This window comes from Alligator sinensis, unplaced genomic scaffold (genome assembly GCF_000455745.1).
Source record: "Alligator sinensis unplaced genomic scaffold, ASM45574v1 scaffold692_1, whole genome shotgun sequence".
Lineage (NCBI taxonomy): Eukaryota > Metazoa > Chordata > Crocodylia > Alligatoridae > Alligator > Alligator sinensis.
In genome coordinates this window covers 80,990-106,995 of record NW_005842238.1, presented here as the reverse complement: position 1 = coordinate 106,995, position 26,006 = coordinate 80,990, and the positions used below count along the sequence as shown (strand labels likewise).

The window sequence follows — 26,006 nt, the reverse complement described above, 5'->3', positions numbered from 1 at the left end:
CTCCCCCCCGCTATACCTGTTGTACATGTTGGCTCATTTGAAATGTGAGATATTGCCTCTTTGGAAATGTTTTAAGAAACTTTTGGATCGGGGTCTGACTCTAGCAGCATTTGGAAATGGGGTGTCTACCAGAGAAATTGCCCTAACCTGCCCATTGGTCAGGTGGTGAAATGCACACAGCGTTTACCTTTTGCACATCACTGCAGTGTGAACTGGAGCTGCACAGCAGAGTAAGGGGACTTAAGGCCACTCTTGTACAGTGTAAGTTCTGCTAAGGAGGCCCTTGATGCTGTCATGGCCAATTCTTTCATTTTGCCTTTTCATCTGTCTGGGTGGAACTACAAATTACTCAGCCTTGTAGAGAGTTTGCCTTGGGTCAGTGTCTTTCATATAGCAAGAGGAGAAAGTGACAGTGCTGAGTGCCTGATCCACTACTTATTGAATTTTGGGGACAGAGGGAAGGGTAGTGGTGAGCTTGCTGCCTTCTCTTAGTGTTGTTCCTGTGCAGCAACGCTTCTGGTTCGTGGTGCAGTGGGACTCTGCTCCCAGGGACACCTGGTCTTCTTGAACACTGTGCTGGGGTTCTGCTCTCTCCAGGATGCCTTGCTGTGGTGTCACTCTCATGACACTAGTTTTCCCTGTGCTGTGCTCATTTCCTACATGGTTATAGAGTTATTTACCTTCTTTATCCAAAGTGTGAGGAATCCTGCCCCTGCCTACAGCATGCAGGCAATTCCAACTGCAAATGCTGCTTTCCATGTTAGAAGGGCACAAGTTGCCTGAACCAGCCCCCATGCTGCTGTTTGGCTGGTGTCCTGCTCTTTTCCTTGTGTGCTCGGAAGAAGAACTGCTGAGTGAGAATGCGGCATATACAAAATCCAAGTGCTCAGAACATGCACAGTTTGGGGGATAGGAGACCATTTTCTTTAGATTATAAATGCTTCCATTCTGCAGGCTCAGTGAAGTATGAACAACAGGCCAAATGTTAGGCTGTTGATCCTGCTCTAAATTGTCCCTCTGAAATTCAGGTTTCGGTTGCAACAAAGTAACTATGGATTGGAATGTGGCACTGGAGGATAACATTTTCTAAAGCCACTAAGTGACTAAACTACTGACATGCTTTTGTTAAAACAAACTGGTACTTAAGAACCTAATTCCCACTTGCAGGCAGTGGGACTTTGGGTGCTTTAGAAAACATTACCTAGATAATTTGCATGCATCTCTTCTTGGCCCCTGTTGAGATCTCCCCAGCATACTTCTCCCACCTGCTCCAGTTGAGGCCTGCCATGCCCCTCCAAGGACAGCTCTTGGCTGCTCTCAAGGATAGTGGGTCAGCAAGATGTGTTCAAGAGAGTGCTTCTCTGGACACACAGGAACACTGCATGAGCCCACTCACCATAAGTTGAAGCAGTTTATTTTTGCAATTGTTCTACAGGGTTTGAATTTCAGGGGCAGTGAGAGGGCAGTTCCTCAGCTTGTCTCCTTCAAGTTAGTGCCCTACTGCAAGAACACTTTGGATTTGTCTCAGTGACAGCAGGGAATGGATCAGGAACAAGATACAACACCCTAACTCTGGTTTGCTCTAAAGTAGCTCCATTGACTTCTGCGGGACTGTTTGAGGCAAGGTGTTACTCGAGGTAGCTGTATTGGAATTGATCATAGAAGTGCTCCCACCCAGCGTGGGTCCTTATCATTTGATCTTTGTTTATGACTTCACTGTTTCTTTTGAAACATCCTTTCCAACTCCGTATTCAGATCCAAAGCAAGATGCGGGGTGGGATGGGGATGGGGAACATGCCCTTACCCTTAGTGGAATTTATCCCCCTTTCTGCTTGCTAATCAGCCATCTCTGCCAGGGATACTTTGGCTCTTGAAGATACTTTTTAGGATGTGGGGCCTCATCTCATGTAAGTCAACACAGTGTCATTGAGTTAATTGAGCCAATGCCAATCTGAGCCGGCTAAGGATTTGACCATAAATCTCATTTGCACCAAATGTTGGATACTGCCGTGTCAGAACACAGTCATGGAAATGTCTGTTAGTGGGGGTTCCTCTCCTCTATTTTGCTTAGCATCCATATATAAATTGAAGTATGAATAGTATGGAATCAGTCCCACTGCAGGCTACAGCCTGCTTTTGAAACACTCTTGGGAATGATATCTGTGTGGCATGCTTCATATTTAATGTATTTCAGTGTCTGCAACATGCAGACCTCTTTATGGGGCCTGTATAGAGCTCTGTGCAACATCATTTTTTCTCTTTCTTCTCCTTTACAGATAAAGAAGCTCCAGGCCTATTCCAAACCTAAAAACTAAGCTGTGGGGATATCTGTGAAGTGAACCAAGTCCGAAGCATAAGGTCAAGAGATGGTTGGAGGCTGCAACATCGGCCCTCTAGTGTTTATCCCCAAGCTTCTGTTCAGCTGAGAGATGCTTAGTTCCCTGCCTCTTCCCTCCAGCCCAGCCTTCTGTTTGTGACATGCTCTTGCTTTCCCATTGAAGGCTACCTGGGCTTCTAGCTCCATTATATTACATAAGAGAGAGAGAGAAGAGTGAGGAATGGATGAATAAATATATGAACTTATGCTACAGGAGACAGAGTTGGAAATGATGCGTAATGACTGATGCTCCACAGAAGTTTACGAGGCAAATTGTTCAAAAGGCAAAGAGTGCCCAAGCAGAGAGAAACAGTGATCTGTTCTCAACTGTTGATCTCTGTGCCACAGTAGGCTAGTTACTTCTTGTTTGGTCTCAAGGTCTTGTGCCCTGAGCTAGAAGATCCAAGGCTACAATGGAAGAGAATGTATTCAGTGTGCAGCAGATACAGCCCAACGTCATTTCAGTGAGACTGTTCAAGCGCAAGGTTGGGGGCCTTGGATTTCTGGTGAAGGAGCGTGTCAGCAAGCCACCTGTGATCATCTCTGATCTAATCCGGGGAGGGGCAGCTGAGCAAAGTGGCCTCATCCAGGCAGGGGACATTATCCTGGCTGTCAATGGCAGGCCCCTGGTGGACATGAACTATGAAAGTGCCCTGGAGATCCTGAGGAGCATAGCCTCTGAGACCTATGTGGTTCTCATTTTGAGGGGCCCTGAGGGCTTCACCACTCACCTGGAGACCACCTTTACTGGTGATGGAACACCAAAAACTATTAGAGTAACTAGACCCCTGTGCCCAAGTGCAAAGGCAGTTGACTTGTCCAATCCAAGCATACACAGCAAAGAGCAGCAGCAAGGAACAGACCACACCATGGGCTCCATTAGTTCAACCTGGGCTAGAGAGAGCAGACAAGAAACAGAGCCTATGCACCTCAATGGTGTGGTTGCCAGCACCAAAGGTGAGGACTCTTTGACCGGAAAGGATGATGCCAGTGCCAATCCTTGCCTGAATGGTGGGGTTGAAAACAATGAACTGCTGAAAGAAATAGAGCCAGTCCTGGACCTCCTGAAGAGCGGCAGTAAGGAACTCAATGGAGAGGCGCCCTCCAAGATACACACAAGAGATGTAGAAATCCAGGTGGACTGGTAGGTCCCTCCATAAATTTTTACATTTGGTGCAATGGGTTGGCTTTGGTAACTTGAGACAAATGAGTTTCACGGGGTCAGATTTAGAGCAAGGGAGAATGGGAAGAGAAGGGAAGTGGGAGGAGGAAGTAACACTCCATCAAAGGCTGGGCTAGCAAGCAGAGGTGGATTAAGGTGTACAGAGGTCTTGGGCAAACACAGAATTAGAGCCCCCATGCCCCCATGGGAGCTGGACTGCAGCGGAGGGAGGGGGGGTCCTTCCCCTCCTAGTGCTGGCAGGAGAGGCAGGGCAGACCATGCTGGGCTGGGAGGGCACATGCCCACCTCTTCTCTCTGCTCCCCACCCCCGCTATGACCAAATGTGCACACAGACACAGGCACGTGCACTCTACTCTTGCTCTCTGCACATGGACACAGACACAAACACACTCTCCCTGCCATGAACACACACGCGCACAGATGCACCCACATATACAGACAGACAGACAGACACACACACACACACACTCTCTTTCCTCTCACAGGACCTCCCCCCCGGCCACTCTCAATCAAATGGAGGCAGTGTCGTGTGTCGTTCCCCCCCGTGAGCCACCTGTCTCGCTCTCTGCCCGGCCCCTATTACACTTATCTGCAGGGATCTGCTCCCCAGCTGTCCCGTGCTCCCATGAAGATGGCAGAGGACCAGGCTGGGAGCACCAAGCTGTGTCTCTGTGGGCAGATGTCAGCACTGGGAGGGGTGGCTGCAGGGGGCCTAAGATGAATTTGGGGGGGCTATAGTCCCCAAGGCCCTCCCAGTGCCACTGTCTGCAAAGGCACAGTGCAGCACGGTGCCCCTGTCCCGGCCTGGCCCTGCCCGGGCTGGCCCCAACTGCCCGCCTCCCCCAGACAGGTTGAGCATGGCTCTTCCAGCCCAGCTTGTGCCCCTCCCTCCCCAGGTAGAGCACCACCCAGCCTGCCCACCTCCCCATCCCTCCCCTCACCCAGGCGTGGCACGGCTCTCCTGCCTCATCTCCAGCCCCATTGGTGGAGGGTCCCCACTTCCAACTCTCAGGGAAGCAAATACTTTGATTTTAAACTTGGCACCATTTTTGTCTCCCTGCTGGGAGTTTAAAACTGTGGCTTTCACTTCCCTGATGATGAGGATCCCAGGGCCCTGAACTGGTAGAGGCCCCTAGGCTTGTGCTCAGCTGGCCTGTCCATTAATTCACCTGTGTTAGCAAGGTGGTGTAGAGAGTCATGTGGTGGACTAGGATTTGGTTTTATTCCTGGTTCTGCAATCGATTTTCTGTATACTTTAGGAAAAATTCTGAGCATCTATTTCCCCATCTATAAAATTAGGCTAGTGCTATTAGCCCCCACTTTAGTGCTGATGCTTTGAGTTTCATGGTTAAAAAGTGTTTTCTCAATCGCTCATAATCTGCCTCATCCTAGCAAGCCCATCGGCCTGTCATAATTAAGGTGTGCTGGCTTCTGGAGCCAAGAGCATACAAGGGCATGATGTGGCTAGCATTTGTGTACAGCCCAAGTGGTGAGGTAGCTATTCACAGAACTCCCAAATGGCAAGATATGTATTCACAGATGGATTGACTGGAGTGGTCTCTAGCCCAAGTCCAGAGAAGGGCTGAAGCTTGCGCCTCTAGGGCTCTAGTAAGAGAACCCATTGCTCAGCCATTTTCAAAAGATGCTCTTTATGAGCTCAATATTATCTTTGCTTCCCAACCCTTCCAGAAAAAAGTTAAACTTACCTGACTCAATATTAGTGGGTGATGTAGTCAGTAATATAGCAGTGGGTGGACGAGTGGGGCGCAAGCCCCAGGTACTGCCAGGGTAGTAGCGGGGTGCCAGAATGGAGCTGGGGGGCACCTCATCGTCTCATCTCCCATTGGCTCTGCACCTGTGCCATCCCTTTAGAGGCTCTAGCTCCAGCTCTGGCAGTGGGGAGGGAGAGAAATGGCAGAGACTCAAAGTTCGCTGGTGCTGAGGGAGATTTGCCTGGGTTTTTAGCCACTGTTTTCTTGGCAGCTTGACACTTCCTGGGGCAAAAAAATGAGGTGATATCTCCCCAAACACACCTCCCTACACCAGCAAATGTCTGACCACTGCTCTGCCCTCTCCCCACTGCTGAAACCAGAGCTAGAGCAGGGAAGGCCAGTGCTGGAGAGGGCTCAGTATCGTCCAAGGCAGGGTTGGCCGGTCAGAATCCTGCTGGAGCTGAGGGAACAGGCATGCTGGCTGGGAACACAAGGAAGGCAACCAGGCAGGGGGAATCCAGCCCTTACCTGGGAATTATTCTGACCCTGACAGCTTAGAAATGCTGACAGTAGAGGGGGAGATGGCAGATGCTGTTAGTGAAGCTGCAGCAGTTGAACAAGCTTTGTATAACGAACTCGTCTGGTTAAGAATTTTCTGTAAAACCTGGACTTGATGGAGAACTAAGTTTTTAGTGAGACGATTGAAAGCGTGCTTTTCTGGATATAATTTTTATTTTCTTTTTGTTCCAAAAAGAAAATGAAAGCCAAACGTTTCCAGGTGGAAATGCTGCAGTGGCGTCTTTTGCCCCAGAATGCCTTACAGAATGGATTCCTCCATCAGGCTGTGCTCCCCCATGACGGGCCGTGGTGCCTCACTAATTGTATGACTACACTGCAGTGACTGAAGTTTGTGAGGGCATGATCCAGCTCACTTTACCCTAGCTATGCCAGATACTTTTAACAAATGTTGCCATGGTAGCAGGGAGTCCAGCACAGGCTGCAAAACCTGCCTGAGCATTTGGGTAAATATTCAGGGGTGTAGGTTGTAGCCATGTTGGTCCAACGATGTAGGCAGACAAGGTTCTTCGGGTAAATCTGATTACCTTTTATTAGACCAACTCAAATAGTTGGAAAAATTCTTCTTAACAAGCTTTCAGGCACAAACACCCTTCATCAGGCTGAGGAAGCATCTGTATCCTGGATGGCGTGGTAAAGCAGCCAGAGGCCAGTACATATGCAAGAAAGCCCATCAGTTAAAATGTAAATTGAGGTGGTCAGTAGGTGAGAGACAGGTTTGTGTGTGGGGGGGTGGGGTGGTATTCAGGTATTTAAGCTGAGCTCTGTGCCATCATGACTATGCTGCAGGCCAGGCAGCGTGGGAGTATGTCTTCATGAGCTGTAGTCTTTGCAGTGACTGGAGTCTTGTCATCTCTTAAGAGGGAAATGGTGTTGCACTAAAGAGGTTTGTCCTGGACACAGAGCCCAGCTCATAATCTGAGACTCAGGGCATGAGGCACTAGCTCTTCTGAATGGAAAAATTTGTTTCTAGATAAAGTCTTTCCATTTTTATTTGCGTCCCCCTCCCCCCCCCCAACTTGAATTGATCTGCAGGAAAAACAAATCCACACTGCTCTATTAATCTCTTCCACAGTAGACTTTACCTGACTTCAAAACACGCTCATCCAAGCAGGTTTCAGGCAGAACCATCAGCTCTGTATGGAGATGAATGGGAAAGTGGCTTCAGGTCCCTGGCATAGAGTTGGCTCTATTCTCCTGGGGTCCCGATCCCATGAAATGCTGAGCATCACCTGCAATGGGCCAAAGACCCTTGTATGCCAAAAGCCTAGCAACATCCAATTCCTAATGAGGTCTGTTGTAAGCAGTCCTCCATTTGACCATCAGGAATTTGTTAGTGTTAAATTAGAGAGGTTACTGTTAAGTTACAAATCAAATAAAAATGCACAGGCATCCTCAGGAAATGTTTAAAATCTCTCTCTCAAGACCTCAGCAAAGGCTGAGGGACTAATATAAGGATGAGAGGAACCATTGTGGAATAGAAACAGTAATGGCATGGCCCAGGGCCTCAGATATTTCTGGCTTCTTTGGGTATGTCTGCATGATATCCCCAGTGTGTCCTAAGGAGAGGTGGGCCTAATCATGCTCTACTCTCCTGTTCCCACTCGCAACCAAACCTGGAATGCAGAAGTGAAGTTCCTCGGGGAGCATCCTCCCTTGGCTGCTCTTGAGATCTGAGGGGACACAGTGTAGACATACCCTTCAGCCCTCCCACTAACTTGGGTTGCGTTCTACAGCAGGGATGTCCAACTCGTTCAGTCCCACAGGCTGGATCCAGACATCGGGACTTCTTGTAGGCCAGATGCCACCCCACTGCTGGAGGTGGGCCGGCTTATTGGTGCAGGTGCCAGAGCTGCTGTATTGATGTGGCCCTGGACCCCACTGCCACTCACCTCCTGTTTTCCTCTGCTGTTCATGTGGATGGTCAACAATAGCTGAAGATTATTTGGCTTCCAGCAATGGTGGGGAAGGGGAGCAGCAGTGGCATTCACCCTCTCGGTTTTAGGGCCATGCACTTTAACCACTCACAGGCTGCAGTTTAAACACTCATGGGCCACATGCAACCTGCAGGATGCCATTTGGACTGCCCTATTCTACAGCACCACGTATTGACCACATTGGAATTTGTCATGCATTGCATGAATGCTTTTAGATATTGCTGGCTGAAAAGGCTTCATTGGAAAATTCTATTTTGGCAAACCTGATTTTTGTTTTTTACTTAATTGTATCGATTTCAACATTTTTTTAAAGCTTCTCCCCTTACTTTTAAACGCTAATGCATCCCATTTGGAAATGACCTCATGTTGACATTTATTTTATGCAGAATGATTTTGACCTTTTTGTGTTTCTTGAAAGAAAATGTTTGCCTTGGGCCAATCAAAATGTTTCAAGAAATTCTGAAAAGAAGCATTAGGCAATTCATCACGTTTTGGGATAAAATTGTTCGTAGGACAGAAAATTCATAGTACCAGCAGCTTGATTTAAACTGTGGCTTGTTTGAATGTTCTCAGGCTGGGAACCCTGCTCTTCTTGAGGGGAGGGGTTCACTGCTAGAGAGGAGGCCAATAACTTTAAAAGAGCAGTAACATTACAGTAAGAAGTCAGAGAACAACTTTGTGGGGCAAAAAGTGCTTCTAGAGACTTGAAGCAGAACTGCATAGTGGACTGAAGATGGATGAACCCCTTCCTTGGCCATCTGCTCAGTCTAAAATAGAGCTGGGGCACTAGGAAGGCCTTATCATAGGGTGGGGGGCACACAATGTCTTTACACTGGTATCTTTACACAGGACATGCATCACACAGCCCTACAAAGGTTTAAGTCACTCTTCAAGTTAATGCTGTCTTTCAAAGTCAATTTTATTTTATATACTGGTGTAAATTCCACTGGAGAACAGGTCATACATTGACAGCCCTAGTCTATTTAATCCCCAAATAGCCATTTGCTCAACCTGAAACTATTATTATTAGCTCACCTGACACCTAGTGGAGATATAGTATGCAGCCACCTTGGAAGAGCTATGCATCTGTTTGCTCCAGAGACCAATGAAATTTACATTGGCATACAAACTAGTGTTAATGTGTCATGTGTCTGCACCCACAGTGAGAGATGGTTTGGTCTGCAGGACAAGCATGCAAAGCCTGTGGTACTAGACAACAGCTTAGCTGTGAATGCTACTGTGGTAGATGTCAAAAACGGTTATAAAATAGTTAGGCAGTAGTTCAATACAGCTGTAACACCTTGGCTGTAATTTCTTCAGATCATACAAGGTAAATGACATTGAGCCTAGTCAGAATTGGAATAGAAGAGCTCCAGGCAAATCCTAGGTGCCAATGGTTTCAGCACAGGATACTCCTTTGCCTGAATCCGTATTAAATGTATGCTTTTGCATGCTGTTCGGGGGCACTGGTGTTGGAAAGCCATCTTTTGGAGAAGACCTAGACGGGTGGTCCAGACTACATACCAACATTAACAATCCCATGGCACTTTCTCTTTAAGTAGGAGTTCTGGCCCTGGGTACATTCTGCTATGAATAATTGTGTTTTTCTTGTGGTTTCATTCAGGTAGCATGCTTTTCTCTTGCATGTGCTGTTTAAACAGCCACTGTACACTTCAGAATATTTCATTACCATAAAACAATTCCCATGTGCAGAACGTATGGGATCCTTTGGAACAAAGGGAAAGACCTGACAGTGTGCTTCTTCACAGTGGGCCCAATACTGGGGTTCTTGTTCAGGACAAATTCTTTCTGAAATCAGTGAGCGTTTTCCTTGCATTAATATTGAGTAACTTGGAGAATTTAGACCTACTCATAAGATTAAACGCAAGGAAAACTAGAAGTTTAAGCTGACAGAAGATAGCTTTACTGCATCCCAAGTATCAATGGTCTGTATTCGCCTAAAAGAAGTGCCCAAGATAGATGCCATCCAGCCAGTCACAACATGGGGAGAAAGCCATGATGAGGAAAGCATCAAAGGCCCCTGGCAGACATTACACTTAAGATACAATTAACCGGTTAGTCTCACCATAAATAGTAACCTGGCCACATGTTCTAGCAGTTAATGATGTGACAAAATGAGGAAACAGACACAAAAATATTCCACAAAATGTGTGATATTTTTGTGTCTGGTTTCCATTGCACCTTAAATTGAATGTGTGGCATGGTAGCTCTGGTATCGGCTGTATGGCAGGGCTTGGTTGACTGCTTCCCCTCCCCTTGAGCTGGCAGGCTGGCAGCTGTGTGGTGCAGCCCTGCATGGGGCTGCATCTGGCTGTTCTCAGGGTGTTGAATCAAGAAGAGCTCAGCTGGGCTGGGGTGCAGGTGGCAGGGAGCTGTGGAGCTCCCCATGACCGAGTGTGGGGCTTGTCATGCCCCACAGCACTAGCTGCAGCTGAGGAACAAGGCACATTCTTACGCCAGGTTAAAAGGAGCCATGGGGCTCCCTGCAACCTGGCCAGTTGACTGCCTTGCCCCATAGCTCCCAGAAGTTGTGGAGCAGGGCACTTAACATATCCTAGGATAGAGACTCTGTAGGACCATCAAATGAGTGTGTGCCAGGGGCCTAAGAGGTCCTCTATAGGCTGTTGGATAAAAATAGGATGCAGTTTGTTCATTGCCAGCTAACCTTGCTCTATTTCTTTCTAGTTTAGCCCCTTAGCATGAAGAGGGTGGTCATGTCCCATCTCTTTTCTTGTTTCTTTATTTTGTTTTTCTTTCTAAGGCTTATTTTATAAAAATAAATACATAGGCAAAACCACAGCAGTAATGCTACACCCCCCCAAAGAAACCCCAACAACTCAAAAACAATAGTACTAGCATTAGAGAAAGACCTGGGCCAAGGTTGGGAGGTCATTCTGTGATGGATTTGAGACTGGTTTATCTTATGTCAGAAAGGAACATTTTGCACTTCTCTGAGGAAGATTTTTTTTAAATTGTCATAGGTCAATCCAAAATATTTGGTTCACATTTTGAGAGGTTTTTTTAAATGTTGTGTTATAACTTAAAAATAGAAATAACAGGTACTTCAAAACAAAACATATTCTGTTGTTACATTACAAAAATATTAAAGTGAAATGACCTGGCATCATTAGACATTCTCCTTTTATCTAACCCAGTTATTTTTTTAATTGGGATTCTGGCTATGGCAATCCTATTTTGAGGAAGGCTTTTAATTTCCTTAGAGTAGCATGGCCCGATGGAAAATGGTTCTGCTGAAATGTCCCTTACCAGATCTAATAACGGGAATGCTGAAGGCTACCCCCAGCATGCAGGCTCTATAGTTTTCTAAAAAGTTACATTTATTCTTTTCTTCCTGTCCACTTTCCTTCCTGTACCTTTTCAAGTAAATCTACCACATTATGATTGAGAATGCACTTAATTTTGGACCTGTATGTGGGACAAATATGCCTAATATATTCTTCAGGGGGACTGGACTAGATGACCTTGTAAGATCCCTTCCAGCCCTACTTTCCTGTGATCCTATAACATAGGCAGACTTCATCTTCAATACAGATGTGCAGCCAGTCCTAGCTTTCCGACTCGGACAGTAGTTCTTAACCATTTTAGATTCATTTCACCCCTCTTTAGACTCAAGGGACCCCTTGGAAAATGCCAGCTCTTAGTTTTCACTCATTTTTTACTACAGAAAAATAATAGAGCAGCTTTTCTGTTGCAGAGAAAGCAGAAAGAGCACAACAGGTCAGAATCTCTTTAACACTACTGATTCCTGTTTGAAATCTCTGGATTTGTCTTGTGAATCGTGTGTGTACCTACCATTGCTAACATTGTGGAACCACCCCATGGCACAAGGATCTCATGGCACTCATGTTGAGAATCAGTGAACGAGCTTGTTGTGGCCGAGTTAGAAGTGTGAATTACATCCCAGGTCCTAGTGAGAGTAATAGCCAAGCTCTCAGCAAAACCATGCTTCAGCCTTTGGGCTGGTTCAGTTCACGATGTTTCACTGGTTGAAAATGAGGAACAATTGAAAGTGTTACAAGGCCTCCGTTCCACAGAGAATAGCACAAAAATAAATACCCTGAGAATCCAGCGTTCCTAGGAATGGGAGAGCAAACAATTTCTTAGATATATCAAAACCCAGTCTTGCCTATAAGGAAAAAGCTGAAAGTTGGCTGTCAGTATGTATTTCACATGCAGTTTGTTGACTGACTGGGCTGCTGAAAGGAAAATATACATGCAGTGAGTCACAAGGCACTAGTGATAAGGTAGAATATATTGAACACAAGTAGCATAATTTCTCAGCCTCTTGTAGGCTCAGATCAAGTGTGGTAATCCTAGCCCACAAAGAGAGAGTAGCTGGAACAAATGTTGTCTTGAGATTGCAGCCCCTCATAATTCACATGATAGCAGGGCCAAACACATATTAGTTCAATATCTATAGAAGAAAAAGAGTGTAACTGATGCTTAAGATCAGACACTTCCCCACAGGTGTGGGGCAACTTGGCAGTTCTGCCTTTTGTTTCATTTGTACTGCCCTTGAAATTTTCCAGGATTTTTCTCTCTCAGGGCAGCTAGCCCTTTTTCATACACTATTCAAAGTAGATTGCAATGGTGCATCTGCATGGACAGTGAGCTCTTCCAGGGGGACTTGATTTTAATCCTTTCTTTTTCATCAACTTGCTTAATTAAAAGTAAGATAGTTTGGCTGAAAGTCAAAGGTTGCTGTTCATTTGCAGAAAAACACAGCACAGGGGGAACACTTATAAAACAATATCTGAAACTGGCCAAATCCGGACTGACATCCATGAGAGTTTGCGGGCAGTAAGGACTTTAAGATCTGGTTCCGTGTCTAACATTGTCATTAGCATAGTGGATGTTCAGAACCCCTGCAGGGCATGTAATAAAAGCTTAACAATATACTACAACTCATAAACAGCTAAGAGCAGCCTCATCAGTTAAATCGTTTGTTAATCCACCAAGACATTGGATACACTTAACTTCCTGCTTGATGCACTCCTTAGTGAGGCTTCCAGACCTTAGCATTTGGTGCATTTTAAATGTTCCTTTATTGGTGAGAAAGCAGTTCCTACTTTGATCAGTTATAATCTCCTGGTTCTTTCTGAGAGAATGGCAACAATACACTGGTACCATTCCAACTTTGATTACTGCATCCTGCCTCTTTAAGTAACTCCCTTGGTCTCAGTTGGTTTTGGCATTCTCCACTTCCTTCCCTTAACCACTGCACAATGCTGCCCTGAGCAACTATCTTCTGTTTCCCATGGCAGTTTGTGTTTCATTGGGACATGACATGATCCCCTTTCTATGTTGGCTTGTCCTTAGTCCTGCCTCTGCGCATAAATGCAGGTGATGGTGATTGTCTGAATTCTGACCTTGGCTTGGCCCTAAATAAAAGAGAAAAAAAATCTCAGTAGCAGGTTTTTCTAGCTACCACCTAATGTACATTGCCGTGACTAGTGCTTCTCTACTTTTTTAGACTCAAGGCACCCTTCAGAAAATGCCAGCTCTTAGCTTTCACTCATCTTCTGACTACAAAAAAAGCAGTTCTGTTGCAAAGAACTCAGACCACAGCAGGTCATAATGTTTTGGACACTATGGATTTCTAATTGAAATCTCTGGTTTATCCTGTGAATCATGTGCAGGTGTTTGCATAATTAACAGTTCTGTGACTGTAGATTCTAGGTGATTTTCTCCAAGATGTTCTCCAGAATGTGAACTTCTACCTGAGAATGTAGGAAAACCAGGCAGAGGGTGAAGGTGAGGGAGCCATATACAACCCCCACCTTGGCCTGTGTTAGTTGATGATGAGTGAAAGGCGTATAGAATTTTGCTAGAGGAAAGCTTGCATCAAGCTTGCTCAAGGACAAATTGCAATGGGGAAAAAAACATCCTTCTCTTCCGTAGCTTAGAAAAACGAGCACATGCAAGCACACAGCTTTCCTCCCAGCTCTTACTGACACAGATTCCTATAGATTGTATTTTTTATTTCACCTGCTGGGGCAAGTACAATCATGCGTCTACATGTTCATTAATGCACTTTTGCTATTGTGCATTAAATTTAGTACCTCTAATGTGAAATACTAAAAAAGGCACATTAGGCTGCTCTAATACTCAGTAGCAAGAGTGCACACTTTTTTAGTGATGCTTAATGCACAATAGCCTATTTTTACTGTGCATTAGCATATTAGCATGGTTTTTGATGTGATGCTTTAACGTGCAGTAAAGTAGACTACTGCACATTAAAGTGCATGTGTAGATGTGCCCACTTTTGATAACAGAACCAATGCCATTAGGAGTGTAGACCTCCAAGCCCTTATCCACTCAAACAAATTGACTACCAGGGATTACAGAAGATAGTTATTTTTCTGATCTATGTATAAGAAATCTGAGATAACTTTCTGCCAAGTAAACTCAGAGGAGTATTCCCCAGAAAAACAACTTTTCTATTATTTTTTTTTTTCAGGAGGGCTCTGGAGAAAGCTCTCTGAGGACTATCTATGCAGCTTCTGCTCTGGTTCATCACGCTAAACTCAGTGCAATCCTCAAATTAGTCAAAAGATAACAGTGTCTTTTTCATCTCTTCTAAGCCAGAACTCTTCTGAGGGTGATACATCTCTAAATTTTTACATCTCTTCTGAGAGAGGTTACTTTAGGACCATGGTTTTCAACCTTGTTAGAATCAGAAAATGCCAGCTTTTAGCCTTCACTCATCTTTTGACTTTTAAAAAAATAATAGAGCAGTTTTTCTGTTGCAAAGAACTCAAACCACAGCCAGTCAGAATGTTTTGGACACTATGGGTTCCTACTTGAAATCTCTGGTTTATCTTGTGAATCATGTGTAGGTGTTTGTGCACCTAAAAGTGCTAACATTGTGTGGCACCCCACAACACCCTTAACAGTATTTTGCAGCACCCTACTTGAGAATCACTGCTTTAGAATGACTTCTACTTGCAGAGCAACATTCTGTTCTATAGGATCCCGTTACAAAGAGAGGGTCTTGAAATGAACATGCTAAAGTATTAACAAAATCAGTGAATGTGACATCAGTAGAATTGCTCCCATGGACAAAGAGCCCTTAGGTTCTAGATAGCTATGCGAGTCTTCAAAAGATCTGAGGTAAAATTTTCAAAGTCACTTAGGATCAAATACATGTGCTCATTGGCATTCTGATTAAAACACCACTGTGTTGTCACAGCATCGCATGCATTAAACCCCCCTGCATTTAAAAATGGCCACAGGGTGCTTTAACTAAACCTTGTTGAATTTGGTTTAGATAAAGCACCCCGTGGCCATTTTTAAATGCATGGAGGCTTAATACAGGTGTTAGTGAGGTGTTTTAATTAAAGGGGCTGCCTGGGAACCTCTCTAATTAAAATGCCTCCACCCTCCCCCTCTGAGCACATGTATAGGCAGCCTTAAGTTCTTGAATTATTTAAAAATACATCTTAGGCTCATAAATCTTTTAGATGCTTTGGAAAATACTACTCCTGGTGACTTGGTTCAGGTAACATTGTCATATACACTGCCATCAAGGCCTTTATCTAAGAATTTCAATTAACTTTAGGCTAGGAACAGATGTTGCATTTGTCCCTGGATAACTTGGACCTGTGTTTGTCTTGGAGAAACACATCCTGGGATTGGCATGTACGCATATCACCCTTCTAATCAGGGGTTAGTGAGTGACTGAATGCAGTGTCACTTTTCTGCCATAGATTCAATAGTGCAATCCTGGGATAGCTGTACAGATGTGCTTTGCAGTATCCCAGGATAAACTGTTACTACCTCTTATCTAGGAAACTTTTTTAGGATTTATCCCAGGACAATAGGTATGGATGTTTGTATAACTGCACTCTGTCCCGGGATAAAAATGGTTTACCCTGGGACAGATGTGACATCTGTATGCAGCCGTACAGAAGTGGGAAAGTAGTTTTATTTTCCTGTTGCAGATGCGGAAAGTGAGGCACAAAAAGGGGTAGCAATTTGCTGACAGCTACACAGTAAATCTGTGGATATTTTTGGCCACAGGAAAGGAGGTGTCCCTGACTCTCACTCAAATATGCTTCCTTCAGAAGTTTTGCTGCTTATCTCGCACTCCAGATTTCTTACATCTGATACACAAAGCTAGAAACCTCATGAGGACAGGCTGTTTTGCAGAATCTTGTCACATTCTCTTTACATCCCTGCAAACAAAGAGGGGGCTGTAGGATGAAATGCAATTATTTGCATAATTAAGCAAATTGTTTTTAACCTCTAGTGAGGTTTGGGATAGGATTAATGTTGGGCTTTAATGCTTCATCCAGACTGATTCACCTTTCCTAAATCATTCCAGGAAGATGCATGTTCAATCTCTTTGGGGAAGAAAGAGATTCCAATCTTCCCTTAGATGATTTGTTCCATTGTTCCACTGTTTATAGTTAAGAAACTTTTCCTGAGATTTACTTTGTATCCTGCTCTCTGAGACAAAAAGCCACCTCTTCTCCATCATCTTTATGGCAGCATTTCAGATATTTCAAAACAGCTATAATGTCTCCTCCTCAAATCAACCACTCTTTCAGCCATGATCATGGTCCTTTGCTGTTAGCATGAGATGGTTGGTTTTGTCTCCCGCTTAGATGATTCTGGATAGGTTCTTGGTGCTGAATGAAGAATGGAGGGGTGAAGCTGTGGTATTCACTTCCTACTTGCAATGCACAAGGTAGCTGACTGTACAAATGAGTTCAGATGAGCGTCTGGTCTTTTTCTATGCCCTTGGCACATGCAATATTTATGGCTTTGATGGTGTGTAGACAATGAGATTATATATGGGGTAATCGACTTGCTGCTGCTGCTAATTTATTACCTGCTGAGATTCCAACATGCTAACAAACAGCCACTTGGATGAGCTTGCATATACCTTCCTGGAAACAACAGGGTTAGGTGGGGCTCCTGCAGGCATATACTCTGTGTCATCTTTGAGTCTTGTTAGAATATCTGGTATGTTGGAGTCAGCCCTGTTGAGCTCATATTTGCGCTGAGCAGCTATGTCACCCCGTTACCAGCTCGAGGCAGGAAGTTTTCTCATGACGTCAGATGCCAATGAATTCAAAAGGAAACTTTTGATCTCTTGATTGGTTCTGTGTGCGTGACCGCTTTCCTCCTCTGGACAGGATGTCTGTCAGCTTTTGTCATCTAAAGGGGGGCTTGCATACCCTCAGGTTCAAGTGCCCACCAGCTCTGTTCTAGGTTGTTATGCTGGTTCACATACCACCATACACTCTCTGAATTCAGGATTTTTGCTGTGGGAGGGGGCATAGACAATACGTAAGTGTTGGCAGGAGGGAGGGGAGGGCATAACTCTGTGCCACTGCCACTATCCCCACTGCTGCCAGGCATTGGCTCCAGCTGGACTGCAGCCCCACGACCTGCCACCAGCACAGAAATTGTGCTGCTGCTACCCCCACTACTGCTGGGCCCTGGCTCTAGCCAGGCTGCAACCCATACCCCATTGTTGGCACAGAAATCTGGGGGGGGGGCATGTGCTCCCCATTGCTCCCCCCCACACACATCACATATGGGAAGGAGAGCAGAAGCGAATAGTAGGATTTGGAAGGAGGGAAGAGACAGGTCCTTGGAAATGCCAAGAGGAAGCCAAAGCCTGCTGCTGGGGAAGCCTGGAGAACCATGGGACTGATCTGCCCATAGGTAGCTGGGAGGCATGACATTGGCCAGGATACAGCCTGCAGAGCCAGAATGTAACATCAGCACATCTTGTCTGACCAGGAGAGACAGATACTGCATCATTTCTTCCTCCTATTCATGGTCAGACTGGGAAATCTGACCTGTATGTGGGTACACGACAGCTTTATCATTTAAACAATAGATCGTGTATATCCACGGTTCTCAAGGCACCCCCCAAAAATTTTCAAAATTTAGTGGCATCCCGTTATAAATAAATGAATGTAAATATATTATGCATACTATAATATACACACAATAATTCTATTATTAATTACTATGTTAGCAATGGATTAGGTTATTATAATTATATTGTGATCAGTCCATTGCCACCACCACTGCGGCCAGGTGGAACTGCACTGCTGCTCACCTCCTTCACAGCCAGACCAGGAAGCAGTTGTGGCAGGAGCATGTCCTTCACAGTGTCTCCAAAAAATAGAGGCACATGGGGCAGGTGGAACTGTCCTGCAATGTCTTGCATACCTCTGTTTTTAGGAGGCTTATCAGATACGGGTGAAGGCATGCCATTTCTGCTGCAGATCTTCCTAGTTCAGATCCAACATGCTTCCTGAAAAAAGGGTCATGCGGTGCAATTCTGCCTGGTGGCAGCAGCATCTATCTCCAGGGTGCCACTACCAGGGGGTTCTCATGACAGTACTGTGGTTGAGAAGCGTGTGTATTAGCTGTGATTTTTCTTAGCAACTTGGCTTAGGAGAGGGATATGATGCAGCAGCATAATACATGGTGTTTAATATTAATCTATAACAGTATACAGACATTTCAAGACTGTTTTGGCTGTTTGAAGTATAATGAGGATATTACAGTGTTCCTCAGTACAAAGCATATGATTCTGTGCAGAAGTCAGTGTGTTGTTCATTTGTATGGCAGTCATATGAATAGGGTACTAGACTGGGATTTAAAGGTCTGGAACAAAGTCCTGGCACCACTTATGTCAATAGGAAAACTCCCGTTGACTTCAGTGGGACAGCATTTTACCTCCAAATCCTTTTCACAGGCCTGCAGCTGATCCGCTGGGTGCCTTAGGCAGCAGGTTCATTGAAATCTCTGTGCTGCTTTCCTTTCTCATACTTTGTCTGTCTTGTCTATTTAAATTGTAAGACCTTCGGAGCAGGGATTGCATCTCTCTCTACTTGTAAGTCAGGAATCGCATCTCTCTGTGTTTGTACAGTAGCAGGGCCCAGTTTTGGTCAAGACCTCTAGGTATGGATGTTTAATGCAAATAAATAATAGCAGCAATATAAGCCTCAAAAAGGAGGAAGGGGTTCATTGTTAATAACACTTGTGTGCATACACGCACACATGCACATGCACACAGAGTAATGGATCAAAGATTGAGGCACTTAACCTAAGACTCTGAAAATCCCTGGAGTTCAGCTTAGACTTCCTGTGTGATGCTGGGCAAGCGACTGAAGCCCAGATCCTCCCAGACACCTAATTCCCATTGAAATCATAGAGAGGGGTTTGTTCCCTATGTACTTTTGTGAATTTGGGGCTGAGACCCTATCTGTTTTTAAAAGGTTTGATTGTTCTACCCTCCAACTATCTGGGCAACCTCCTGCTCCCCACCTCCCTCCAGTAAATCACCAAGGAAGCTCCTTTGTTAGAATAGCTTCAGACAGCTTCTTAAATCAGGATATTTTTATGTGAGGGCATTTTTCCAAGAAAACTTTGTCTATATGAAGTTTACCTGCAGAGCTGTATCAGTAGGGGTATGGTTTTATTATTTTTTATTATTTTATATTTCATTATGTTATTATTATTTCACTATTTTTATGTTTCTCACCATGATAACTATATCCAGAAACCTTTAAGTGTAAACTAAGCCTTGATCTCTGACTGAGTATATCATGCTGCTCAACCAGAGTGCTGCAGTATCCTGGGGTGTCATGAGATCCTTTTAAGGATACTGTGCAGTGCCACACATCATTAGCACTATTGGGTATGCAACGTGATTCCCAAGATAATAAACCCAGAGATTTCAAATAGGAATCCATAATGTCAACATCTGTCTTGTTGCAGTCTTTCTGATTTCTGTGCAACAGGAGAATTGCTCTATTATTTTTCTGTTGTCAAAAAACAAGTGGAAGTGAAGAGTTATTTTTTTCTGAGTTGTGTCTTAAGTCTAACAAGATTGAGAACCACTGGTTTGCATAATACAATGCTTAATACCTAAGCTAGCTCAGGTGCCAATGGCAGTACCATTGCATCTACATGGTGCTTTGTCTGGACAAACAGACCCTGCCTCTTACAGTGTAGGTATCTGTATGGTACTACATTGTGTATTCTGTGCCTCAGATCTCCATGTGTGAAATGTAGATCATAATAATTCCCTACTTCTGAGCTGTGTTGCAGAGACTGAGGATGTTCTTTTGTTACAGAAATTAGGACAGGAAAGATAACTAAGATAAGGGCAATCCATGCTCTGAAGAGTGCTTGCATTGTGTTCCTAAGGCATGAGTTTTATTTCATGTTTACAGTCTCAGAGGTGTCTGTGCAATGGGAAATCAGTACCACAGAAATAAAGAATTCCCCATTAGGCCTGTGCGAAGTGGCTAGTATTCTCTTTGGATTCAGATTCGGCCAATTCAGGGGAGAGTGATTCGATTCAGTGATTCGAATCACTGTCCCGATTCAATTCGGTCAAATCTGATTTGGAGATTCGCCTGCTGCCAAATCTCCGAATCTCCGAATCAGCCAGGCCCATCCCCTGCCCCTCTCCCAGCCCAGCAATGGCTGACCTGCCTGCCCTAGCTCCCAGCACTTGTTAAAAAAAAAAAAAAAAAAAAGCCCTGACTCAGCGGGTGGTGGGAGGTGATCCCTGCTGCCCCCCACTGCCCCACACTGTGTGGGGGGCTCTGCACAAGCCCCCTGAACCCTCCTCGCTTCCCCAGCCCCACCATGGGTGCCCTGCCTGGGCCAGCTCTGGCCCTTTAAGTGGGGGTTGGCAGGGGCCCTCCCCATGGTCCCCTCCCCTCTCCCCTGCCCCCTACTTACCAGCTCGGAGTCCAGCTGCAGCTCCCTGCTGCAGCCACCGGGGGCTGCCTGAATCATCAAAGCTCTCCGAATCTTTTCCGAAGATTCGGAGAGCTTTGAATCGATTCAGACATTTAAATTTGTCCCCGACTCGATTTGAATTCAGAGATTCAGCCACCGAATCAGCTGAATCTCCTCTGAATCGAATCACCACCCTAACCTTCACGCAGCCCTGTCCCCCATCCAGGAAGAGCATAGTCTACATGCAGGAGTGGGTACAGAGCAATCAGAGTGGGTTTAATATATATTTTATTCTGTATGCAGCACATAACCATTATTTTTGAGTTATCAAAGGGTTGGTGGACTGTGTTTTCTTTGGTTCTGAATGAAGTAGATTAGTTTTGGGTGGTGTTATGTCTTTTATCTGATCAAAACCTTTTCATAGTGCACATGAAAGCCAAGAAAAGAACAGTTCCCTCCTCCTAAAGATGGGAGAGAGCAGTTGTTGAAATTTGGTTGAAATGTTTGTCAGATTTGAAATGTCTGAAATGTAAAGGAGACTTTCAGGCAGAGACTACCTGATGTTTAGAAAATATCCCTGGAGAGCAGTGAAGTCACTTGGCTGCCAGAGGGCTCAGACTTTTTGCTCCATGAACATAATAGGAACTTTTTAGTGACTGGAATAAAAGAACAAGCTGGAAGGCAATAAAGTTTTTTATCCAATTTATACCAGAAGTCACCTGCATGGGAACAATAACCCATAACTTAGTTTGTTTATCTGCATTTCCCTAGTTTCTAAAATGGAAATGGCTACCTGAACAGAGCACCTTGTGTTTGTATGCAGCATTCCTAATTAAAAGCCTGACCCAAAGCACACTTACAGTGAATAGAAACACTGTCACTGATTTCACTGAGCTTTGGATAAAGGCCTAGATTTGCAACTGGAAGACCTTTCAGATCTTTCTTTTTCTCATGGGAATAAAGATGAGTTTTTCAAGGAAAAATGAAACGGACAGAGCAAATCAGAAGAACAATCCCCAGAAAAGTAGTCTGGTAATCTGGGAATCTCTAACAATGTGCAACTAAGCAATAGCATTAGTAAAAAAGAAATTTCTTCCCAATCACAGCGAACAAGTGGGTCATTTATTTCCTGAAGCATGAAGGGCAATTTATTCAAACATTGTATCCTAACTGATATAATTGTGGAGTCTAACCTTTGATTGTTTGGGGGTGCGGACCCCCTGGGACACCTGTTTTTAACCCTACTGAAAAAATTTCCTCAGTAAGATATTGTGGGGATGAGATTCATGGATTAATTAAGAACAGTGTATTTTTAAAGCAATATTTCTTTGCATTACTCTAGTTTTGATCTAGTAAAGACAGCAAAACCAATGCTCTTTGTTTTACAGTGCGTCTTCCCAAATGTAATTGTCCAGCCCTGAAAACCTGACTGAATTTACACATGTGAGGACCTTTGTAGTCCTCAGTAGAATTCACATGCATAGGATGCTTTTGGGGCTCGAGGCTACAAACTTTTAATTCTCCACTCCTGGCTCCCCAGCTCATTTTTCATCTTCTCTACTTGGGGAAAAAACACAGAGATTTTAATTCCCAAAGGCATTTTAGAATATTCCCTAGCAGACCTATCTTTCATCTCCTTTTTGCCGGTGCTTCTGTTTTGTTTTGAAGTGCTTGTATATTGAAGGAGTGTATTTTTGATTACGTTCTTATTGTGTCAGTTTTGTTCTTATTCTTTTGTACAGTAGAGTGCTTAAGGAAGTGTGTAGGGGGATAGAAAGCCTGACACGTAACTAAAAGAAGATATTACTTATGTTGGCTTGGTTCCTGTGTTGGTTGATGGTGGGTCTTCTGGTAGTTAGTTGTTAGGGTTTGGTGTAGTCTTTCTCAGAAAGCAAAGTTGTAAGGGCTTTGTCACATGGGACACATCACATGTTTTATATAGATTATAGTGAGCATTACTGTACTGCATTCAAAGTTAAAATGTGTTCTGAGCAGTCGCATGGTAATGCTTACTACAATTTCTAACATGATTGCTGACAAAATCTCTTATGTGAAGCATGCTCATTGTTGGTCCCAGCCCTGGCATCACACTGGGAGCCATGCAGTGGGAGCCATGGTTCCCATGCAGTGCCACTGCTGATTGTCGGTCCCAGCCCTGACACAGCAATAGAGCTACTTTAAGAGTCCAGTATAGTGCTGGGGTTGGGATCAGCAATCAGCAGCTGTGCTTGTATTATCTCCATGGAGCTGTTGTATGATGGATGAACACGTGTTAATATGACCAGGAGATACTCCCAGAAAAAGTCCTGAGTTTGCTATGATACAACCACACTTTACACACTTTTTAATCCTTGAATTTGCAAACTCTTACATTTTAAATGCAGTTAAAGTGTTATAAGTGTAACATGTGTTGTGGCCTTTTGCATAGTTATTGCTTCAATAACTTAGCCAAATGAGGACTTCAGTTCCCTGATGTTTATAGGAACTATATTTGTTTCTGTGAAACTATTCCTATTGTTTGTGGTTGAGCTAAATCAGGATGATTTATCCTCTTGGTCAGTTTGGTGAGTTTTGTTTAGTCCCTTCCTCCCTCCCCAAAAGATTTGAGTTTCCAGTTCTGCAGGAAGTAGTCTAGAGCAAGTTAAATCCTACACCCAGCCAGTTAACTGGAGATAGCAGAGTTGAATGCTAGTGGCACATCAGGCTGGGTTCTTTCTCCTTGCCATAGATGGGTTAGCTTTGTTTGTTGGGTAAGTGCAGGGAGATCTGAGACTGAGAACAAGCCAAGTGTTATTCTGTGAAGTCCATAATTACTGTTCCTTCTCTTCAGTTGCAGGGAAGCAGATAACAAGTCCCAGAAGCCCTTATCATCTGGAATGGAGAATGACAGAGTTTTCAATGACCTCTGGGGCAAGAACAACATGCCTGTCGTCCTTAACAATCCCTACTCGGAAAAGGAACAGGTAAGTGCTGTGATCCCTGTGGGTGCCCTTGGTGAGGGAATAAGCATAGGAGCATCAGGTGAGCTGCAGCCTGATTCTAGTAGTACAGTCCAATTCCATGTAGAAAAGGCCTGCTGCTAGATGGAGATTAGAGGTTTGGCTTGTGCATGGGGCTTCATTTAAAGGTGCCAGTCTGGAAGGGATACAGAAGAAAAGAGCATGCTGGAGGAGCAGATACTGCTCCTCAAGGGTTATTGACTTCACTGGAAAATAGGGGAGCTCAGGCTCTTGCAGGTCTATATTGTGCTGCAGTAGAGGGACTGCAGATGGGCTACCGCACAGCGAGTGGTATTCCTTAATAGCTGTATTAATAAACCAATTACGAGGCTTCTGTCTCTCTGAAGCTGTGACCCTGTGTGAGACTGCTTCTTGACTAGAACTAACACAGGGGGAAGTCAGCAGAGCACAAGAAGCCCTGAACTGTTCCTTTTGATTGAGTCCATGTAGGAGCAGTATTTTCAGGAAAGTATGCCCAAGTTTTCTCTGACCATAGTAAAGCAATGACTCAGTTGCGATTACCTCTGTGTCTACGCGTAGCCATATTCTGTGCAGTTAACCCAGTGCACAGGGCCGTCCCTGTGGGGGAGCGAATCGGGGCAACTGCCCCGGACCCCATACTTTGGGGGCCCTGCAGAGCTGAGACGACTTTGCATCCAGCCACTCACCACCCGCCCTGCTCCCGTGTCTGGGCCCTGCACAGGCTGATTTGCCCCGGGCCCCGCACCTTGCCCCGGTCATCTCTGCCAGTGAAGGCTCATTTATTTCAGTGGAATCAACCAAGAAGATGCTAGAGCCCATCAAGTCCAGAAGCCAATTTCTGTGGTGCCCTATGTGCTTGGTTCCAGTGGAGGAGCTGCAGCTCACACTGAGTGCAAGTGTCGAAAGCAGTTTTCCTTGTACACACAGTTCAGAGTTCTGCCCCTTTCATGATGTGGATTGTTTGCTAGCATGAAACAGGATTTCCAGGAAATGGGCAGAGTGGTGCCTAAAGATAGAGCAGAACTAGCTCCAGCTTTAAAAACGCCTCTACAGAGCATAGCCCTTTCTGGCCGGATCCAGGCATGCAAGCATGTGCAGTTTGTGGCACTGCAGACCTCTTTGTGGTGCCACAAACAGCAATTCTGGCATGTTAAAATGTGTCCCCTGCTGAAAATTTGCAACACGGGGGCAAAATTTGCTACCGGGAAATCCTGGTATCAAAAAAAAAAAAAAAAAAACCTATGAAAAAAAGTGGCACGCCACAGGAGCATGTGCTGGCAGACACAGAGGCTCAGTCCTCCCCTCCTCTAGTTCTGCCCCAGCTCCTCCAGCACACCAGGAACCAGGAGGAGCGGGGAAATGGGAGTTTCCCCAAAGTGGGGTACTTTGCCACACACAAAAGTGCGTGTGCAGGGGCATGTGCAGTGACAAAAAGTAGCAGCGCAATTTTGTCCCGCTACTTTTTTTGCTGATGCAAGAGCACACTCCTGCTTGTGGGGACATGCCCTCTCAGGGCTAAGAAATGTTGCTCAGCATATTTCTATGTTAATCTGTCTCCTAGCACTTTGCAAGTAACCATTCATTCTCACACCACCTTGCTGAATATGTATTATCCCTGGGTGAGCAGAGAGGACAAAGAAGGAAAGCAGTCTTTTCATCTTCTCCAAGTCAGTAGGATCACACCAGATATATGGTAGTGAAGATTCTGGCTTCTGGACTTTTTGGGTTAGGTTAATTTCTCAGATGGGACAGGTGTCAAAAGCAAGGTTGGCGATTGAGAACTCCTGATGCCTAGCCCACACTCAACACTTTGCCCCATCTCCTTGCTCTAATTCACTGTAGATCACATGGTAAAGAACAGAACCCAAGGAGAAAAACAGGTACACATTTAAGCAAAGAATCAGAGAGCCTTTGATATTGCCTCTGTCTTGACTCTAAGTTCCTGAAATAAAAGTGGCCCTGGCATATGCCTCTTCCTGGCTAAGAATAATCTGCACTCTACAAACTTTTCTCTAAGGCTAGGAACAGGCATTCAAAAAGCCAGTGGCTGAACTGATCCAAATTTTGAAGGTTAGTCTAATCTGCCTAGGCTGAACTGGTTTGTAACAGGACAAACAGGCTCTCTGGACTGAGGCAATGCCAGCCCTCGCCTGCAGGGAAGCTGTGCTGGGGAGATGTGGCCAGCCCAGACTGAACTGCCTAGAGAGGGGTTTAATTCCCCCTCCCTGTGCCACCAGCAGGGACCCGAGCTAGGTCTGCCCACACTCCCCCCTTGCTCCTGCAGCAGGGTGGGGGGCACCATGGCCCCTGAGGCAGAGAGGGGCAGGGAGCAGTGTTAGCAGTGTTAGTTTCCCCTCTACCCCACTGGCAGCCGGGTGGCTCCCTGCCCAGAACAGGCCCCCAGGTGTCCCCTCTGCTGGAGGCCGGAGGGAGGAAGAATACCCCCCCCCCCGGGTGCTGCCTGTCCATGTC

General features: G+C 45.1%; 1 protein-coding gene across 3 annotated transcripts in view; it reads left to right on the top strand.

The window, feature by feature from the left end:
- The window catches only part of NOS1 (nitric oxide synthase 1), a 163,148-nt gene that overhangs the window by 76,738 nt on the left and 60,404 nt on the right, over window positions 1-26,006 (top strand). For 2 of the 3 annotated variants that reach the window (XM_025208574.1, XM_025208575.1), the window contains exons 1-2: window positions 2,791-3,521; window positions 23,384-23,516. In XM_025208574.1, the coding sequence (XP_025064359.1) occupies window positions 2,791-3,521; window positions 23,384-23,516 (864 nt within the window). Of the gene's footprint in view, window positions 1-2,276; window positions 3,522-23,383; window positions 23,517-26,006 lie in introns of those variants that run through there. The other variant, XM_025208572.1, reaches the window with a different exon arrangement.